Source organism: Globicephala melas, chromosome 12 (assembly GCF_963455315.2).
Source record: "Globicephala melas chromosome 12, mGloMel1.2, whole genome shotgun sequence".
Taxonomy (NCBI): domain Eukaryota; kingdom Metazoa; phylum Chordata; class Mammalia; order Artiodactyla; family Delphinidae; genus Globicephala; species Globicephala melas.
The window spans coordinates 70,028,888-70,049,065 of NC_083325.1; the positions used below are offsets into that span (position 1 = coordinate 70,028,888).

Below are 20,178 nucleotides of genomic sequence, written 5' to 3' on the forward strand. Positions count from 1 at the left end.
CAAACCACTAATCTAAGCAGTAACCCATCTAATCCTCACAAGGACCTATGAAGTACGCATGATTATTACACCCTTCGTAAGAGATGAGAAACGGAGGCATACAGGGATTGAAAGACTAGTAAGAGGCAGAGCTGTGATTTGAAGCCAGATAGTCTAGCTCCAGAGTTTACGCTTTTCTCTAGGGCCAAAGGAGTAGAGCCTGCTGGACATGATCATGAAGCTACCAATGTGAACTTCCTGATTTTGATGGTTGTATTGTGATTATGCAGAATGCCTTATGGAATGTTTGTATTTGAAGGGGATACACACTAAAGTATTCAGAGATAGTGCAGTATCACATCTTAACTGCTGTAAGAAAAAGAAGTTCATACACTGCACTTGCTACTTTTTTATAAGCTTGATATTATTTCAAAATAATAAAAATATAAACCCCTCTATGTTAAAATATATAAAATATATTAAATACTTCCCTAAATTCCCAAAAATGAGTTCCTACAAATCAGTAAGAAAAAAATTGGCAAAGGATATGAACAAACCGTTCACAGAAACAGAAATATCAATACAAATGGCTCTTAGATACATGAAAAGATGTTCAATCTCATTCATAAGGGAAATACAAATTAAAACGGCACCGAGGTATAATATTTGACTTAAGGGCTGGTATTCATCATGTGGGAGCCTGCACACACAGGCTCTCTCATACACTGCTGCTGAGGGTGTAAACTGATGGCACCTCCACAGGTGCATCACTATGGAGGGCAATTTGGCAATTATTGTAACTGTCAAAAAACTGCAACTGCACCTAACTTTTGATCAGTAATTCCACTTCCCTGAATTCTTATTTACATAGTTGGTCTGTGTAACAAAAGAATACATCAGCAATGATGAGATGTCACTTTCGAGATTAGGCTGTTAAGAGATCCTGCAGCTCCCGTCTTGGTCCGTCTCTCAGATCACTCGGTCTAGGGGAAGCCAGCTGGCACCTCAGGAGCAGCCCGATGAAGAGGCTCTGGTGATGAGGAACTGACACCTCCTGCCAACAGCCATGTGACTGAGCTTGGAAGTGAATCCTCTAGCGCAGACAAGCTTTCAGATGACTACAGCCCTCGCCAGCATTCTGACTGCAACCTCATGAGAAAGTCAAAGTCAGAACGACCCAGCTAATTTGCCCCCAAATTCCTGACCGTCAGAAACTGTATGAGATAATCAATTTTTACTGTTTTAAGCTGCTAAATTTTGGACTAATTTGTTACACAGCAACAGCCAATATAAAAGCCTTGTTTAACTTTTCTTAGGTCATCATTGACTAAAAACAGATGCCCTGTGGCTTCCAAAAAGAAAAAAAAACCACATTTACCAAATATATGGATTGGAAAGAGATGGAGGAGTCCAACCTCTAGGCTTACCAGCCTAGGTATACTCAAGGGACTCTGGCCCTGGAGACACAAATTGGCCCATGAGATGGGCACCACTTTTCCAGAAGCTACATTTGATGCCACTTGAGTCTGGAATATAAATCCCCATAAGTAAAGTTCCTCTTGAAATAAAATTCATGAAACTAGTCAAGAAAATATTGATTGAAAAAAAGGGGGACCTTGCTCTAACAGATATCAAAACTTTCTATAAAGTACCAGTAATTAAACAGTTCAATTCTGGCACAGTAATAAATGAAACTAATCAACAGAACAGGATGTAGCAAGTTCAGAAGCATACTCATGTGTATGAGCATTTAGTATGTAATAAAGATAACATTTCAAATAAGTGGGAGAAAGGTGAATTACTCAATAGATTTGTTGGGAAAATGGCTAACCATTTGAAAAAAAATTAGATCCATAGCTCACACTATAAGTACAAATTACAGATGCATTAATCTAAATATATATTTTTCTAGCTTACTACAAGAATATATCAGAGAATATTTTTATAATCTTGGGGAAAGGCTTCCAACATATGGTATAAAACCTAGAGGCCATAATGGAAAAGAATAACTAAAAGAACTGATTAAAGAAGCATTTAAAATATCTACATAGCAAAAGACACTAAAATAAAGTTAAAAGGCAAACAATAGATTCAGAGAAAGTATTTGTAACATGGAAAACAAAGGGCTAAATCCCATACTCCATAAAGAACTTCTACAAATTACAGGAAAAAGAGAAGCAATCTATAATGGAATCTGTGGTTTTCACCCCAATATCCATTTCACACCATTATGTAGTTGCCACATGTGGTTTACATGGGACTGAATCCAGCTCAACTCCAGGGTTTAAACCAATCAGAATAATCTCATTCTCTTTGGTTCAGGCAACCAAGGCCTAAAATAATGGTGCATGGTATTGCCTTGACCACTGGTATCGATTTAGGGATGGTCTTAGTCAGTCTGACATTCAAGTCTTCTGCCTGGAATTCTGGAACATACTCTTTCCTTCTGAGGCTTGGCATGGCTAGAGCAGTTTGCAAACATGATAAAAGCTAGTTTAAGGGTAGAGCTGGTCTCAAAGGAGGACAGAGCTGAAAATTCAGAAAAAAGAAACTAGAGCCCTGATTGAATCGTATCTGAAACCCACCCTCCCACTGTGCTTTTCCGTTCTGTGAGTCAACAAATCCCCTTCATTAAGCCAATTTAAGTTTAATTTTCTGTTATTTGCAGCTGGAAGGCTCCTTCCTGAAACATGACCAAAAGGAAAAATGAGCAATTCACAGAAGAAAAAAAAATGTCAAATAAATAAAAATTTAAATGTTCAACCTCACTAACAATAAAATTTTTTTTTAATTAAAACAAGGTCATTTTGGGGTTAAGTGGCAAAAATTAAAAATATGGTTAGCACACAATTCTTGTGAGAATGGATTTATTTAAGCACTTCCATATACAGTTGATAAAAGTATAATTGGTAAGGCCTTTTTGGGAGGCAATTTTTATTTCTCTCTCAGATTCTGAATTGTGAATTTCTGAGCCTAGTAATTCTTCTTATTGGTCTTTAAGCAACAGAAATATTCAAGTTGTATATGTAGCAATCATAGATCTCTAGCCAATAGAAATACTCAAGATGTAGATGCATACAGGAGGAAATGGTTAAATAAATTATAATATTACAAACATACCATGGAATACTGTTCAGCAGTTTGTAAAGAAAAATGAAACATAATGACATACATGTATATAATGACATGCAAAGATGTCCACAACATATATTAAATGAAAAAGCAGACTGCAGAATAATATATATATAGTAAGACTCCATTTTATGACAGAAAGAGACGAAAATCCATAAAGCTGAATCTATATATGGAAGAGATAAAGAGGGACTGTCATTTTATATTCTTCTGTCTTCTTAAAATTTTTTTTACAATGAGCATCTTATTTTTAATGTACAGTATAATTCTAGTTTTATAGAAAATCTGCATATACTAGTATCTTGATAGATAGATGAAAACATACAAATGCATTTAAAAAGTCCAGAAAAATACAAAGCAAATGTTAACAGTAGTTATCTTTGGGTGGTGGAGTTATTGGTATAGTTATTTTCTTTAGACTTCCTGAAGTTTCTGGGAAAAAAATTAAATAGAATATACATCCCATCAAAAATTAATAAAAAGTAGAGACAGATTTCAAAAGAAAGAAGGACTAAGCAATATATGACCTAGTTATTGTCATCCGCTTTAAGCTTTAGGAAATACATTTTGACTCAAGGATTTGGGGAGCCTGGGTAGGCTTGAGTAGGGTGTGCAACTACAGAAAGATGCATGAAGTTGCAGGAACCTAGGAGCAAGTAACATGAAGAAGGGGCTAAACAAGTAATGAAAGCAAGATGGAGTGGCTCTAACAGCTCATTATTACAGTATCATTAAGACACAGTCCACAATATCCTTAATAGCACAAACACTAAAGGCAAACCGCCCAATCCAAATCCTGGCTGTACCCTAGCTGTATGACCTTAAGCAAGCTACTTAATTTGCAAAAAGGATTCTTGATGACCTCCAAAGGCCATTTTCTTTCTCTGTTTTAGGAGTAAGATGTAGATAATTCATCTGTAAGATGCACCTGTAAACTGTAGATAATTAAAGTACCTACTTCATAGGTTGTTGTGAGGTGTGTGTGTATATATATATATATATATGGCACTTAGAACAGTGCCTGATACATAGTAAGGGTTATACATGTGTTTGCTATTAATTTTAGTGGGTGATGGTATAAATGTATTTAGTTACCCTTTATGTAAGACACAGTGAGAAGCATAACATTTCTGCCCTTGATGGAGATTATGATTTTGCTCAGAATACAGGAAACAAAAAAATCAAGAGCCAAAAGCGTGACCTAAATCAGGGGATGGCAAACTTCAACCCATGGGTCTCTAGCTAACAACAGATTTTACATTTTTAAAAAGTTGTAGAGCAAAACAAAACAAGGAATATGTGACGGAGATCAATGTGGGTTGTGAAACCTAAACTCTTTACTATCTGGCCCTTTACAGAAAAAGTCTGCCACTCTTGATCTAAACAGTAAGTGCTACACCGAATTAGATGCAGAAAGAGCATTATGTGGGCAGGAGGCAAGCTTTGAACTGTAAAAACCTTATGAGATGGAGGGCCTTTGGAGGTCATAAAGAATCCTTTCTGCAAATTAAGAGATCACTGCTCATGCAGTTTCTGCTTAAGGTGTTCACAGTGATGAGGGATTCACTATTTGACTTGAACTTTAAACAGAAACCTCTCTTCTTTCTTTCCATACTCCTCAATTCAGTCTCAACTTCCCTGCCATTTACCCCTGCCTCTTCCTGCTCCCTCTCCTGCGGAACAGTCAATCCGGTGAACAGTGAGACTTAAATTTATGGCCGAATCCTGGCTCTGCCACCTACCAGAAAATTTACATAATCTCCGAGCCTCCCAAACTTCATCTACAAAATGTAAATAACAATTTTGGGATCGTGAAGATTAAATGAGAGGATGGTGAAAGGGCCTAGAGGGCCCTCAACATTACTTTTTGTAGTCAATCACTTGATTCCAGGACTCAAGCCTATCTTTCCAGCACAAAAACAGCTTTCAGGCAATGCAGAGCTCTTGACTAGAAGTTAACAGACCTCTAGGCCTATTTCTACCACCTGCGGCCATGGGTAAACTCATTCACCCTGATTCATGGGCTTCACCGATAAAGTGAAGGGGATGATGAATGACCGGATGATCTCCGGGTTCCCTCCGGATTAGAAAATAATCTTGAGCCCTGGATCTCGGAGCGGGACACAGGCATGTCTCAGCTCCTCCCACATTCGAGTCCCGAAAAAGCCACACGACCGAGACCCACCCTCGGTAACATAAAAGGGGTAAACCCCGGGCCCTGTACCGAATCTCTATTGCCGCCGGCCTGGCTCCAGGCAAAGCAGGTGAAACAACAACACTGGAACACAGGCCAGCGCTTTAAACCGACACAAACACAAGCCAACAGTTCGTTAACATGCGATGATAAATTAAAAGACACAGGCGACACCGCTGCTCTGAGCTACAAACCGAAGGCTAGGCCAAATTACTGCCCAAATTGCACTGGTACGGGAGAGCCCCATTGAGAAGCTTCCTTCCGCTCCCTCGAACTCCACAGCCCCAGGGAGAGGAGGAGGCCGCGGGCGTAGTAGGTGGGAAAAGAAGTGCAGAACTCGCCGGGGAAAGGCCAGGCGGAAAGCCGAGGGCACGCGCCGTCTCACCTTAGCTCGCGTGGGCTCAGACTCCAGCTGCCAGCAAGGTTTGGATCCGAGCGACGGGCCCCGACTGGATCAAGGGGCGGGCCCTGCCGAGAAAGGACCCTTCAACCTTCCCACCGGCTCCGCGGGCTTCGCAGGCCTTCCGGGCTGCCCTCCGGCTGCCTGACTGGAAAATCCGGAACGCTGTCCCTCTCTTCCCTGACCTTCCTTCCTCCCCGCGGAGAAGGTGTCCTTTCCGCCCGGTTAGCCAGAAGCAAAGGGCGAGGTTAAGGAACCGGCGGCAGCTCGCCATAGCGGTTTTAGTCAGGCAGTACATCGGGCACCTGGCCAGAGCCAGACTACGGAAAGAAAAGTCCTCTGCTTGGCTCCCCCGACTTGAAGCGCCTTCCACTTTCGTCCGCTTCTGCTCAAGATGGTGGCTTCCCGGGCAGTTGGCAGCCTCAGCCGCTTCACTGCCTCCAGGATGCTCCGTTGCCCAGGTGAGGCCTGGTTGAGGGCGCCCAACAGCCCCGGGCAGAACTGCTACGGAGACCCGAGCTTCCCCGGAGCCTCGTCTCCCCATCGCTGCCACCTCCCTGCCCCGGCCCAGGGTCCCAGCCCTGGATAAGGGGGAGGGATGCTGCTCTGGGATCTGGTCTCTTGTTCCCTGGCGCAGGGACTGACATTTCCTCTCTCATGAGTCCTGCAGCGATTTCGGGCTCCATAAGCCCTAACGTTTCTGAGCCCTGTCCACCCGGTCTGGCACTTTCCGCTGGTCTCCTCATTTCATTTAATGATGGCCTTGAGCCTGTTCCTACGAGATTGGGAGGACTAGGAGGACTAGGACAGTCCAGTCTGTCACATCTTTGTGGCTCCATTGCACCTTGCCTGTAACAAGAGGCATCTTAAAACCTTGTGTGAAATTAACCAGCCTTGCAAATTACTGCCATTCCCTGCCCCTTTTCCCCAAAACCTTTTTTGTACCTATTACCACACTTCAATAGGAAGCTCAACTCTTGCAGTTCCAATAATCCCAGTATGAACGTATAATATATTGATTTTCAAGGGGTAGGTTCTGCAATTTGCTAGAAGAAGCATTTTTTTAAAATTACGCAGATACTCTCTTTCTTAAGGAGCAAGGTGTTAGATAATTTTACAACTATTTCTACCCTTGTTTCTGACGATACCCAGTTAGCTTGTATTAGCTATATTGTCTTTTTGTCTTCAAACTGGCGGTGAAAGTTAAAGTGGGTGACTGTGGAAAATCAAGCATTTTCCTTTCATCTCAAATCTTAAGGTGAAATGTGACTTTTTATTGCATGTTGTACTTAATATCGGTTACTTAATTAGAAATATAATTTATAATATGCCTTCCTCCTTCTGAACCCCCCGGGGTAATACCGCATGCTGTTTTTGGAGGAGTGCCTGGAATCTCCCTTTACTGTAAGGGACTAATTTCGAATGATTGAATCTCTTCTGCTTTCTTATTTCGACCAATGTTTTTAGTCTCCACAGGACTGCTTTGTGTGTGTGTGCGCGCGCATCAATCGTAAGATTACAGAAAATTGAAATGCTGTGAAGACTGGGGAAAGGGATTAAGAAAAAAAGAATCACCCATTCCCTTACTACTCACATACCTACTGTTAGCATTTGGTCATGTGACCTGACAGTTTGTCTGTTTTCCACATTTTTGGTTTAACACTTTAAAAATATCAAATGTATATTTTTGAGCTTCCCCTCCATTGATTTTAAGGTAATGCAATTAAAAGCATTAAATTTGGAGTCTGACTTCTGGGTTTGAATCTAGCTCTGCCTTTTACCCTCTGGTGACCTTGGGCAAGTAATTTCTGTGTCTGTTTTCTCATTTGTGAAATGGGGAATAATACCACCTTGTGAGCTTTAAAGGAGTTATTTTAGGTGTAAAGCAGTTTTTCGTGGAGTAAGTGCTACTGTTAACGTTAATAAACGTTAGCTGTTATAACTCTTTCCTGCCCTGAAGAACTATGATTCTATTGATACAGATATGAGACTTTTTTAAAGTAATTTTTACATTTTACATGTGATAAAAGGTTACACGCCTAGTTTTTCTATGTTTTTTTATAGAAATATATATACACACATGTGTGTATATATTTTGCATTGTGTTTTAACCTATAAGAAAATATGGCTTGGGGAAGGAGGGTTAAATTGGGAGATTGGGATTGACATATACACACTACCATATATAAAATAGATAACTAATAAGAACCTACTGTATAGCACAGGGGAACTCTACTCAATACTCTGTAATGACCTATATGGGAATAGAATCTAAAAAAGAGTGGATATATGTATATGTATAACTGATTCACTTTGCTGTACAGCAGAAACTAACACAACATGGTAAATCAACTATACTCCAATAAAAATTAATTTTAAAAATTAAAAAATATAGCTTATTATAGCTATTGCTCCTTTTAGTAGCAATGTATAAATTTTGAAAAAAAGTCTAGAAAGTGAATTTAAAATTACCTGCACACCTGGATTGCCATTTAGACTCAACAGACTAACCCTAACCCTAACCCTAACTGAAAGTCTATGCCAAGGCATTGCCAAACATTTAATGAGATTATGACGTTTAATGATGGATGATTAAAATCTCTTGATGCTGCTTTGTATTTCTTGAAGTTTTGACCCATTCCTGCCTGAGTGCTACAATTCTGAGTGTGACTATCAAATGAAAATCACATCTTGACCAAAATATCTTGTTTATTTCCCACTCTTACTCTAAATTCAAATTCCTGATTACCTAAGTGGTAGAATAATTTCACAGGAAAAGAATTGGAGGCAAATACCTTAGTAGATGGTGTATATTTAAATTTGACTCTCACTTCCTTAATCCTGTCCCTTCCCCCGGTACTAAATATTGAGAAAAGCTGTTGATTGTTACAACAAAACTAACACTTTCCTATTTGAAATTTGTGTTAGCAGTAATCCAGCTCTCTGCACTGCTGTAGTCTTCGATCTTGTAGGTATCTTGTAGGTATCTTCTCGAGTTAAATTATTTAAATGATTACAAAGTAGGCCAGAGGTTTCTCTCTCTTTTGCTGGCACAGGAAATATAGGCTAAAGTTCACCCAGCTGCTCTACCGCAGGGGTTCCCAACCCCCGGGGCTGCAGGCGAGTGCCGCCTGAACCATCCCCCACCCCACACCCCCACCGGTCCGTAGAAAAATTGTCTTCCATGAAACCTGTCCCTGGGGCCCAAAAGGTTGGGGACCGCTGCTCTAAAGTAAGCTCTCCTAATTAGGAAGTGAGGAAGGCTGGATTCCAAAAGCAAAGCTACTGAGTACTTCAACTTGATTTAGTTGACTGTGGTTTGAAATTGTTTTCCAGACACGTTTGTACATTTGCTGGTTTTTTCTTTGTTTCTTGTCTCTATTGATTTAGAGGAGGTTTTGTGTATGTCTATATGGGGGGGAAAGGTAGGTTAGTGGATGAGAGTTTATGGTTTATAAGCTAATGAGCTCAAACCTGTTGTCTCAAATATTTGGTCTTCAGAATTACAACCCACGTCCAAGCCCCTTCACCTGCTCTGTTTTCTTTTTTCCTTAGGCACTTATCTTCTAACATATTTATTTTTATTGTCTTTTATCTGTCTTTCCACCCCATCTTCTCCCACCCTGCATTCCTGATCAGTTCCTTCTCACTAATTCAGTTTACCCTGTTCTAGCTAGAATTGCCTATTATCTGGCTCCCCTCCCACAGAATTTCTACTTCATAGGGAAACTCCTTTCTATGCCAGGCCTGTTTTCACCTCCTCCACAAAGACAGGGATTTTTGTCTTTCTGTTCACTCTAGGCCACACTAGATTTTTGTTGTGGAATATAAATGACTATGAGATGATGTTGGAGGAGATTACAGTTTAGTTGGGGGAAACACCTGCTACAGATGCAACGATTAGAGAACAAAACAGTGAGTAATAAAGATAAAATTTGGGCAGGGAAGGCAAAGATACTTGTAGACAGAATCTCAAGATAAGGCGTTGTGGAGCCATGATACAGATATAAAGAAGGAAGAGTCACAAATACAGATGACACACATCTCAAATGATGGAAAAGCAAAGGGAAGTATATCGTTAGTGAAGTAGAGGCACTGGAGATTGAGGAGATGGCTGGCTTCTCTTATCTTAATTTACTTTGGTGTAGGACTTTGACTTATAGGTACTTTTATAATCATTACATCACTTTTACTCTATCTTTATAAGAACACTGAAATGCTCTGAGAGACTTGTACATGGTCATACAACTAGTAAATAATAAACTTGATGGTCGAACCCACGGCTTTGGACTCTCGGGTCCTTTGTCTTTGCACCATGAGGGCTGACTTGGATTGCTTAAAGAAAAACAAATGCAGACAGAACCAGCGATCACCCCACTCTGCTTCTGGTGCCATCTAGTTGTTTTTTTTTAAATAGTATGTTGTTTTGCCTTTGAAAGCAGTATAAAGCTGCTTTTTCCTGTGCCTTCGCTTCCCCTCCTTTAAAGAACTGCCGGATAGAGAGAAACATGGAGCCTCTAAAGCCCCTTGATTTTATTTTTCATGACACTGGAAAGTCCATCTCTCCATAGAAATGCAAGAGGACCTGGCTGGAGAACATGCTTGAGATATATTTGGAATACATTCGGAACTAACATTATGGATCGCTTTGTAGATTACTTATTTCTTAGTGTATTTGTTTCCTATTGTGGCCCTAAATTTCCACAAGCTTAGTGTCTGAAACAATAGAAATTTATTATCTTACAGTTACGGATGTCAGAAATGAGTCTCACTGGGTTAAAATCAAAGGTGTTGGCAGGGCTGTGTTCATTCTGGATGCTCTAAGGGAAAATCCATTTCGTTGCCTTTTCTAGCTTCCAGAGGCTGCCTGCATTCCTTGACTTCTTCAAAGCCAGCAAAATGAGTTCTCGTGCTGCCATCTCTGGTTCTTTTGCCTTTTCTCCTCCTTTGTAATTTCATGGGGTGTACCTGAATAATCCAGGCTAATCACCCTGTATTAAGGTCAGCTAATTAGCCACCTTAATTCCATTTGCAGCCTTTATTTCCCTTTGCCATATAACCTAACATACTGGGTTTCTGGGGACATGGGCATCCTTGAGAGGCCATTCTTCCACCCACCACATTTAGTATCCAGATAATCATTTGACCTGATAATTGAAACAAAAAGATACAGCAGTGGTCACAATAATGGCTTAGAACACTTTGTTTTGTTGTGGTTGTTATAAAGTCCAGCTTTGTTATGTATAGCAGGTACTATGGAAATTCTGTTTTGTAAAATAATTAATTTTGAAATATCTTTTTCTTACAGGTTATATTTGCCGCAACTTTACAAGGTCCTCTGCTTTGCTGAGTAAGTTTAATTTCTTGTTGACATGCTTACATTGCTTTTTATACTTATTTAGCAATAAACATGTTTACAAATAAATTTTCCTTCTCTTTTTAGCCAGAACCCACATTAACTATGGAGTCAAAGGGGACGTAGCAGTTATTCGAATTAACTCACCCAATTCGAAGGTACCTAATTCAACTTGCTGCAGTTTATTTCTACTCACTACATTCATTAATCCAGTCCTGAATGGCAAAGAAAGAAATCCACCAATTTGGCAGTAATCCTATCACATGAACTTACAGTTTTGATGGTTAGAGTTTGAGAAATTGCCCAAGGAATGCAGTTTTCTTCAGCAGAGGTCCTTGTTTAAGAATTCCTCCTAGTTGACTTTAGTTGTCAGATTAACATCAAGGATTAATAAAACTATCTTTTTGTTACACTGTAGAATGATAAGGTGGTTTATTAGATAAGAAGCAAATTATAAGCTTTGTTTATAAGAATTAAAACTGACCTACCCATCTTAACTATGAGGTTATTAAATTGGCTTCCTTAACCTGCCTGACATAAGTCATTATTCACAGTAATTTGGCTGGGTTAAATGTCGTTAAGTTTCCTACGGGACCTGAATGACCCGGTGCAGTTCATATATTAGAACTCAAGTTCTGTTCAAAGTGGAGCTTCATTTGTTTTTGGCAACTTCAAAAAAGCATACAGCATTAATCCAGTCTTTTGCCAAGAAGAGCTTTACTGCAGGAACTCATGCTTTTCCCTCACCTAAAGTTGGTGTAAAGATTTCATATTTCAGAAATCTTATTACCAGAGGCCTCAATGAAGTAAGAGGGCCTAGATGTAAGCAATTAACGACTATCACAAATTAAGGAAAGTAAGAGGCAGTCCCCCTCACTAGAGTAAATCTTAGCATTTACTGAGCAATGATTCAAACTTAAGACATTTTTTGTAAGTTGACCATTTTTCCTGAACACAAAAATAACAGATACCTATAGTAGGACATTTTAAAGCAATAAAGAGGAGAATAACAATCATTCATGCTCCAAACCCAAAGATAACCACTTTTAACATTTAATCCAGTTTCAGCAAATAATATTCTAAAAATTAAGATCATACTATATGTCTAATTTTTTTATTTTTTTTTTTTGCGGTACGCGGGCCTCTCACTGTTGTGGCCTCTCCCGTTGCGGAGCACAGGCTCCGGACACGCAGGCTTAGCGGCCATGGCTCACGGACCCAGCCGCTCTGCGGCATGTGGGATCTTCCTGGACCGGGGCACGAACCCATGTCCCCTGCATCAGCAGGCGGACTCTCAACCACTGCGCCACCAGGGAAGCCCTATATGTCTAATTTTGATTTCTTTTTTTCCTTAACATTATACAAATTTTTTCCATGCTGATAAATGTTTGTAGACTTAATTATAGCCTGCATATGATTGAAACTTAGGAATATGACCTCCTCAGGAATACGAGTTCCTCCTTTAAGTAGAAATATTTTTAGAGGGAGGGGTGCTTACAGTTGCCCAAAGCAGCTGAATAGACAGCTGCTGGGTTGTTTGTTTGTTTCCCTGTCTCTTTCTTTTAACAGTATATTTCTCCTGGTTAAACGTATTTCCTATAATCAAAATAGCATTTGATGGCGATTTGCATATCTGTTACTTCGAATTTAAACCCTTAGATTTATATGTATTTCCCTTTGGTAGGTGAATACTCTGGGTCAAGAAGTGCATTCAGAGTTCATAGAAGTAATGAATGAAGTCTGGTCTAGCAATCACATCAGAAGTGCTGTCCTTATCTCATCAAAGCCAGGGTGCTTCATTGCAGGTGCCGATCTCAAGTAAGTTTTAGGAACTTTGAAGTCACCTTTTACCTTGGCTAACGGTATGTTTTTTTAGGCCTAATCATTTCTCATTTTAAAAGAAGGTAGAAGTAAATATTCTCTGCAAGTTTTTTTAAAATTATTTTCATGAGTTTAATAAAGTTAATAAAAAAGAAGGACTTGTTGCTTAAACCTTATAAAACTGAATACAGCCTTTCTTTAAAGAAGTTGAAGTAGTAGTTCAAGGAGCAATGTTTGAGTAGAATGAAAATAAACTAACAATGAGATACCCTTTTTTTCATCCACCAGACCAGCAAACATTTAAAAGTTTGAAAATATATTAGCAAGGACTTGGGAAAATGAGAAAGTTAAATATTACTAGTAGGAATGCAAATTGGTACAGCCACTTTGGAGAGTAATTTGATAAAATTTAGTAAAACTGAAAATGCACATATCATATATTCAAGTGATACCTCTTCTAGGTATATATGCTAGAGAAATCCCACCCTTTGGTTTTAAGGACCCGTGCATGCATAGGGATGTTCAGTCCTGTATAGTTTTTTTAAAATAGTGAAGAATTTGAAACAAGCTAAACGTCAGTCATGAGGGAAATAGATAAGTAAATGTGGAATATTCACAAGATAAAATACTACAAAAACAATTCAAAGGAACTAACGATCTACAGCATAATGTTAGAACTCAAAAACATAATGTTAAGTTAAAAAAAAAGCAAGTTACAGAATGTTTGATACTGTTTATAGTTTATATAAACATTTAAAAACCATACATGAATACTTCTCTGTATTATTTATGGATACAAATATGTAGTTGGTTTGAGGAATACACTACAAACATGAAAATGGTTGTTTCAGGGTAAATGAATTGGCTGGTAGAACTTCAGGGGTCAAAGGCTACTTTACCAATACAGCTAATATTTTCTTTTTTTTTCAATGATATAATGTACGTATATATAACTTCTTTAAAATTCTTTAAAGCAAAAGTAAGGAGAGATGATGCCTTAATATTAGTTTACTGGGTTAAAATGTTAACGGTTATTAATTCTGTCAAAATATGGGTATTTGTTATATTATTTTTTGCAGTTTAGGCAATGATAGCCAGCATTATTGGCTTAGTAATTTGTATGTATGGTGTTTGTATATTTTTAAACTTTGTTCAATATTGTATACCCTTCTTTTTTTATGTATAGTAATTAGAAATTCATAAATATTCTGTTTGTTTATGTTTATTTTTTAGAAAAAGCAAAGTTATCTCCATCAAGTGCTTTCTCTTCTAGCTTGGTTATTTAAGCCTAGTAAGACACTGATGTACCTGGTAGTAGCTACCTAAATCCATAGGAAAATACTTGTAGCTTGTGTGAGGCTAGCTGAACAAGTCCCAGCATATAAAATGACAGAAAATTAGTTGTCTTTGGTCAAAAGTAAAAAACCCACAGCTTAAATGTGTTCAGAAACAGTAAGTAGCAAATGAAACAAACTGAAATTAAAGGACATTGAGGACAACATTATTGTAATAGAAGCCTTTTTTTCTGTCATTCTGATTGATGTTTAATCCGAAAGCTACCTGATAGTGAAAATGTTTAATCTGCTTGTGAAAATATTTACCAGAAGATGATTTTCTCATGTACAGAGCTTTGTAATCTAATGATTTGTTACCAAAACAAACACAAATTTATTCAACATGTTTTGTTTCATGTTCTCTGAATCCAGAAATTTAACACTCTTTATCGAGAGATGATATCACTGATATTAGTGCTATCTGAGGCAAAATCATTCTTAAACTTCTGAGTGTTTGAAGATTCACTACCGAATATTGATATATGATAGGATAAGGATATGGTGGATGAAGTATTGAACAAAATAGGTTATGGTTTTATCTTTGGTTTCTTTTGGTTCTCTTCTCTCATGTTTACTGCAGCATGTTAACTGCTTGCACGACCCCTCAAGAGGTAACACAAATATCACAGGAAGCACAGAGAATGTTTGAGAAAGTTGAGAAGTCCACAAAGCCTATTGTGGCTGCCATCAATGGATCCTGCTTAGGAGGAGGACTTGAGGTACAGATTTATTCCAAAGTCATTGAGACAACGGTCCAGCTCATTGTTGGGATTCACCTGCTGCAAACCTTTAGCTACTATTTTGCCTTAAAAAAAGTTGTTGAGGGAGAATCAGCCTTGTTTTTAGCTACCAAATTTCTGGATAGGTTTTTATCCTTATTCTCATGGCACAGAGCAAGTGAACCAAAGTGTCATGTTTTCATTTACAAACTGAGAAGATTTTGAACTAGCTCTCTAAGGCCCCTATCAATTCTAAAAAACCTTGTTAAAGTTTGCGAGGCAGAGATTGAAAAGTGTGATGCATGCTGTTGAGCTACTGAAGTCTAGTTGAGACACATAACGCATAATGTTCGTCAAGCGTATTGTGAGTAGTAAAGATGGTAAATAACACAAGATTTGAGAGAAGAGATGCTTACCAAACTGGAGCATGTAAGAAAGAAGGAGGGGAAAAGAAAATAACATTTATTGAACATTTATCACATGCTGGGTTCTATACTAGACACTTTCACGTGTATTAATTAAGGAAACCTGTGTCTGGTCCTAAAAGATAGGCAGAATTTGATTAACCAGAAAGTAGTGGGAAAACATTCCACATGTGGCATGGTGTGAGCAAAGACAAGGATAAACAAAGCCTAATTAGGGCACCGTAAGTAGGCCTGCTTGATTGAAGAGTCTTTACATCACACAGGGTTTCTTAACCTGGGGTGCATATATAATTATGTGTGCATTTTTCTGTTGAGAGCTTCCATACCTTTCAGCAGATTTTCAAGGAGATCTGCAACCCAAAAAGAGGTTGATAACTTAGGGGAAAGGTATGGAGTAAGGCCAGAAAGGTAAATTGTAGAAAGCATCAAATGCCAGCCTAAGGAATTTCGGTTTATTCTGGGGGCACATTCTTGCTTTATGAGTAATATTTAGACCCTCACATATCCTAAGATGTTACAAACTTACATTTTTTAACACTCTAATTTTCTTTCATTTGTTTGAAGCTTGCCATTTCATGCCAATACAGAATAGCAACAAAAGATAAGAAAACAGTTCTGGGTTCCCCTGAAGTCTTGCTGGGAATCCTACCAGGAGCGGGAGGCACACAAAGGCTACCCAAAATGGTGAGTTTAAGATACCCATGTTAACTTGAGAACCTCGGTCCTATGTGCCCCTTTAGATCTATTTCCTCTGTACAAAAGGTATAATATGGGTATTCATTGTAAAATTTAGAAACTGGACTTCCCTGGTGGCACAGTGGTTAAGAATCTGCCTGCCAATGCAGGAGACACAGGTTCAAGCCCTGGTCCGGGAAGATCCCACATGCTGCGGAGCAACTAATAAGCCCATGCGCCACAACTACTGAGCCTACACTCTAGAGCCTGTGAGTCATAACTACTAAGCCTGCGTGCCACACTACTGAGCCTGCGCTCTAGAGCCCCTGAGCCACAACTACTGAGCCCACGTGCCACAACTACTGAAGCCTGCACACCTAGAGCCCGTGCTCTGCAACAAGAGAAGCCACTGCAGTGAGAAGCCTGCGCACCACAACAAAGAGCAGCCCCTGCTCGCCGCAACTAGAGAAAGCCCGCGTGCAGCAAAAAAGTCCCAACGCAGCCAAAAATAAATAAATAAACAAATAAATAAGTAAAATTTAGCGCTTCCCTTGAGGCGCAGTGGTTGAGAGTCCGCCTGCCGATGCAGGGCACACAGGTCCGTGCCCCGGTCTGGGAAGATCCCACATGCCGCGGAGCGGCTGGGCCCGAGAGCCATGGCCGCTGAGCCTGCACGTCTGGAGCCTGTGCTTCGCAACGGGAGAGGCCACAACAGTGAGAGGCCCGCGTACCACACACACACAAAAAAATTAGAAACCAAATACAATGTGAATATATAGGATCAATAACATTTTATTCCTGATATTTGTTTATTTTTTCAATTCTACTTTTTATTTATTTTTTCAATTCCTTGATCAAAATGATTGATCAGGGTCCTTTGTTAGTCCCTGAAGAAGGGAAGAGATAGATAAGATACATGTCTTGCTTTCTGGAACTTACAGTTTAATTTGTTCCTTCTCTGCACAGTATGATCTTACCAGTTTTTCAAATCCCTGGGTCTTATTTCATGATAACTGTTAAGAGGCAGACCTTTCCCCTGATTTGGATGATCTCACTGTTGTATTCTATAGACCCAAAAGAGGCCCATCAGGCTTTTGAATTCTTAAGAAGAAGGGAAGGACAGTCAGACCTGGGGGCTGCAGAGCAATCCTAACATCAAACTCCCTGAACCTCATAGCCTCTGGTACTGTGGGTTCTTCAGGGAAAACAACACTCAGCAGAAATACTCTTTGCAGAGAAGTCGATAGGAGTTGGACATAGAAAAATGGGAAAGTTTATGGTATTTGTTTTCTGATAATAAATAGTGTGCATTCCTTCATAGGAATTGCCAAGAGGATTTACTGAAAGAATGAATAAGCCTATATGTGTATAGAAAATATTGCTGTTTCTTTTGTTTTGTTATAGTTGGTTCTTGAATGTAGCTAGAAGCTGTTCGAGCACCTACATACAAAGCCCTAGTTGAGTTCTCTTTTTGTTAAGTCTAAGATTCTTTCTAAAGACATTGTCAAAACTATGAGATTTCTCAGTCTCTACTAATTCTGGTATAGGAATTTTAAATATACAAATGATAGAGAAGAAACTCAGAATGACATAAATGTACAATTCTAGGAAACATGACATTTTTTCTCTACTTTATCAATCCATAAGACAGAAATCCTACATATTGAATTAAAAGAAGAGATATAAAGACATTTTTAACTTCAGGCAGAGGTTTCTAAAACTAAACTTTACCTAAATGTGTATCAGTATATAAAATTTCGTTGATAGATATATAACATAAAAATCTGGTTTGAGTTTTCTCATTTTAATATTTATTTTGCTCAGTTGGATGATTTGTAAATTGTAATTATCACTGATTTTTTTCCACCTTTGCTCTAATCCTTGCTTGCTTGTTAGGTGGGTGTGCCTGCTGCTTTTGACATGATGCTGACTGGTAGAGGCATTCGTGCAGACAGAGCAAAGAAAATGGGACTGGTTGACCAACTGGTGGAACCGCTGGGTAAGTGCTAACATGCTTCAGAATTGAGCCTTATGAAGTTATTTATTTTCTTAAAGAGTTAATATCTTGAATATTGGTTATAGTGAAACCCAAACACTTAAGAAATGAGTCATTATTCTGAAGAGTGAAGTTTTCTAAAAATAGCTAATACTAAATCATTTTCAACATCACCCCAATTTCTATTTTACGTTATTTATAATTGGGACATTAGGAATACAGAATTGAATCAAGTCATTATTTTTGGTTCTTAAATTACCTGTATCATTATCCATGATAACTATTCTTCAGTTTTTTGTGTCTGTTTTAATAATATAATAAACATGTATGAAACAACCAACCTAAGGATATTAATAATGGACATCTACTAATGTGCTGCTTCCTCCCATACAATTTCCTTGCCTCTTCTCATCCAAAGAAACCACTATTCCAGATTGTATGTTCATCACCCTCTTACATTTCTTAAAAATCAGCATTGTTGAGATGTTATTTACATGATAATAAATTTACCAGTGTTTAATGTACAGTTTGCATTTTGACAAACGTATATAGCTATGTAAACACCACCACAATCATACAATAGAACATTTCTAGTATGTATCTTTTTGTGTCTTTCATTTAGCATACTGCTTTTGAGATTCATCCATGTTGTTATATGTCAGCAATGTATTCCTTCTTGTTGCTGAATGTCATTCCATTGTATAGATAAACCATAATTTGTTTATCCGTTCACCAAATGATAGACATTTGAGGTGTTTCCAATTTAGAGCTATTCTAAATAAAGTTGCTATGAACATTCATTGACAAGTCTTTATGTGGAGAAATATTTCATTTCTTTTGGACAAATACTGAAGAGTGAATTGGCTGGACCATATGATAGATGTGCTTATTAGCTTTTAAGAACCTGTCAAACTGTTTTTCCAAAGTGGTTATACCATTTACATTCTTACCAGCAGAGTATGAGAGTTCTAGTTACAACCACTTTGCACGCTCAGTCTTTTTAATTTTAAACATTTCAATAAGAGTGTAGTAATATGTCATTGGGGTTTAATTTGTATTTCCCTAAAGACCAAAGATACCGAACTTATTTCATGTGTTTATTTGCCTTCTGTATATCTTCTGATAAAGTGTTCAAATGTTTTGCCCATTTTGTTTGATTTAGCTGTTTTTCTTATTACTGAGTTTTCAGAGTTCTTTATATATCAGGATATAAGTCCTTTATGAGATTTGTAATTTGCAAATATTTTCTCCCTGTCTATCGCTTGTCTTTTCATTATCTAAGAGTAGAAATTCTTAATTTTGATGAAGTCCAATGTATCAAAGTCGTCTTTTATGGGTCATGGTATTGGTGTTTTAGAAATCTTTTCCTAACAAGATTGCAAAGATTTTCTCCTATGTTTTCTTCTGAAAGTTTTGTAGTTTAGCTCTTACATTTTGGTCTGTGCTACTTCAAGTTAATGTTTATGTTTGGTGTGAGGTAAAGATTGAGTTGTTGTTGTTGTTGTTTTTGTTATGTGATTATGAATATCCAAAATGTCCTGGCACAATTTTTTGAGAAGACTCTTCTTTCCCATTGACACCTTGACACCTTGGTGGAAAATTAGTTGATCCTCTGTGTTTGGGTCTATATCTAGGTTTCCTATTTCCAATTTATATGTCTTTACTTAAGACAGTGTCACACTGTCTTGATTATTGTGTTTTATAGTAAATCTTGATATCTGACAGTGTGACCCCACCCTCCACCTTGCTTCTCTTCTTTCAATATCATTTTGCCTATTCTAGTTTCTTTGCATTTACATATGAATTTTAAATCATCTCATCCATATCTACAGAAACATCTGCTAGGATCTTGATTGGAATTCCATTGAATCAATGTATCAATTTGGGGAGAATTGACTTTTTTTTTTTTTTTTTTTTTGCGGTACACGGGCCTCTCACTGTTGTGGCCTCTCCCGTTGCCATAGCTCACGGGGCCCAGCCGCTCCGCAGCATGTGGGATCTTCCCGGACCGGGGCACAAACCCGTGTCCCCTGCATTGGCAGGCGGACTCTCAACCACTGTGCCACCAGGGAAGCCCGAGAATTGACATTTTAAAAATACTGAGTGTTTTCATTATGAACATAATATAACTTTCTGTTTACTAAGGT

General features: G+C 38.4%; 2 protein-coding genes across 3 annotated transcripts in view; one reads left to right on the forward strand and one right to left on the reverse strand.

The window, feature by feature from the left end:
• The window catches only part of HADHB (hydroxyacyl-CoA dehydrogenase trifunctional multienzyme complex subunit beta), a 36,273-nt gene extending 30,456 nt beyond the window's left edge, over positions 1-5,817 (reverse strand). For both annotated transcript variants that reach the window (XM_030858200.3, XM_030858199.3), the window contains exon 1: positions 5,691-5,817. The gene's annotated coding sequence lies outside the window, so the exon portion shown is untranslated. The remainder of the gene's footprint in view (positions 1-5,690) is intronic.
• Positions 5,818-5,941: 124 nt separating this feature from the next.
• Positions 5,942-20,178, forward strand: part of HADHA (hydroxyacyl-CoA dehydrogenase trifunctional multienzyme complex subunit alpha) — a 54,270-nt gene continuing 40,033 nt past the window's right edge. Inside the window, exons 1-7 of the mRNA XM_030858198.3 lie at positions 5,942-6,166; positions 11,014-11,055; positions 11,149-11,219; positions 12,746-12,879; positions 14,797-14,935; positions 15,925-16,044; positions 17,932-18,034. Of these exons, the coding sequence (XP_030714058.2) occupies positions 6,100-6,166; positions 11,014-11,055; positions 11,149-11,219; positions 12,746-12,879; positions 14,797-14,935; positions 15,925-16,044; positions 17,932-18,034 (676 nt within the window). The 5' untranslated portion in view covers positions 5,942-6,099. The remainder of the gene's footprint in view (positions 6,167-11,013; positions 11,056-11,148; positions 11,220-12,745; positions 12,880-14,796; positions 14,936-15,924; positions 16,045-17,931; positions 18,035-20,178) is intronic.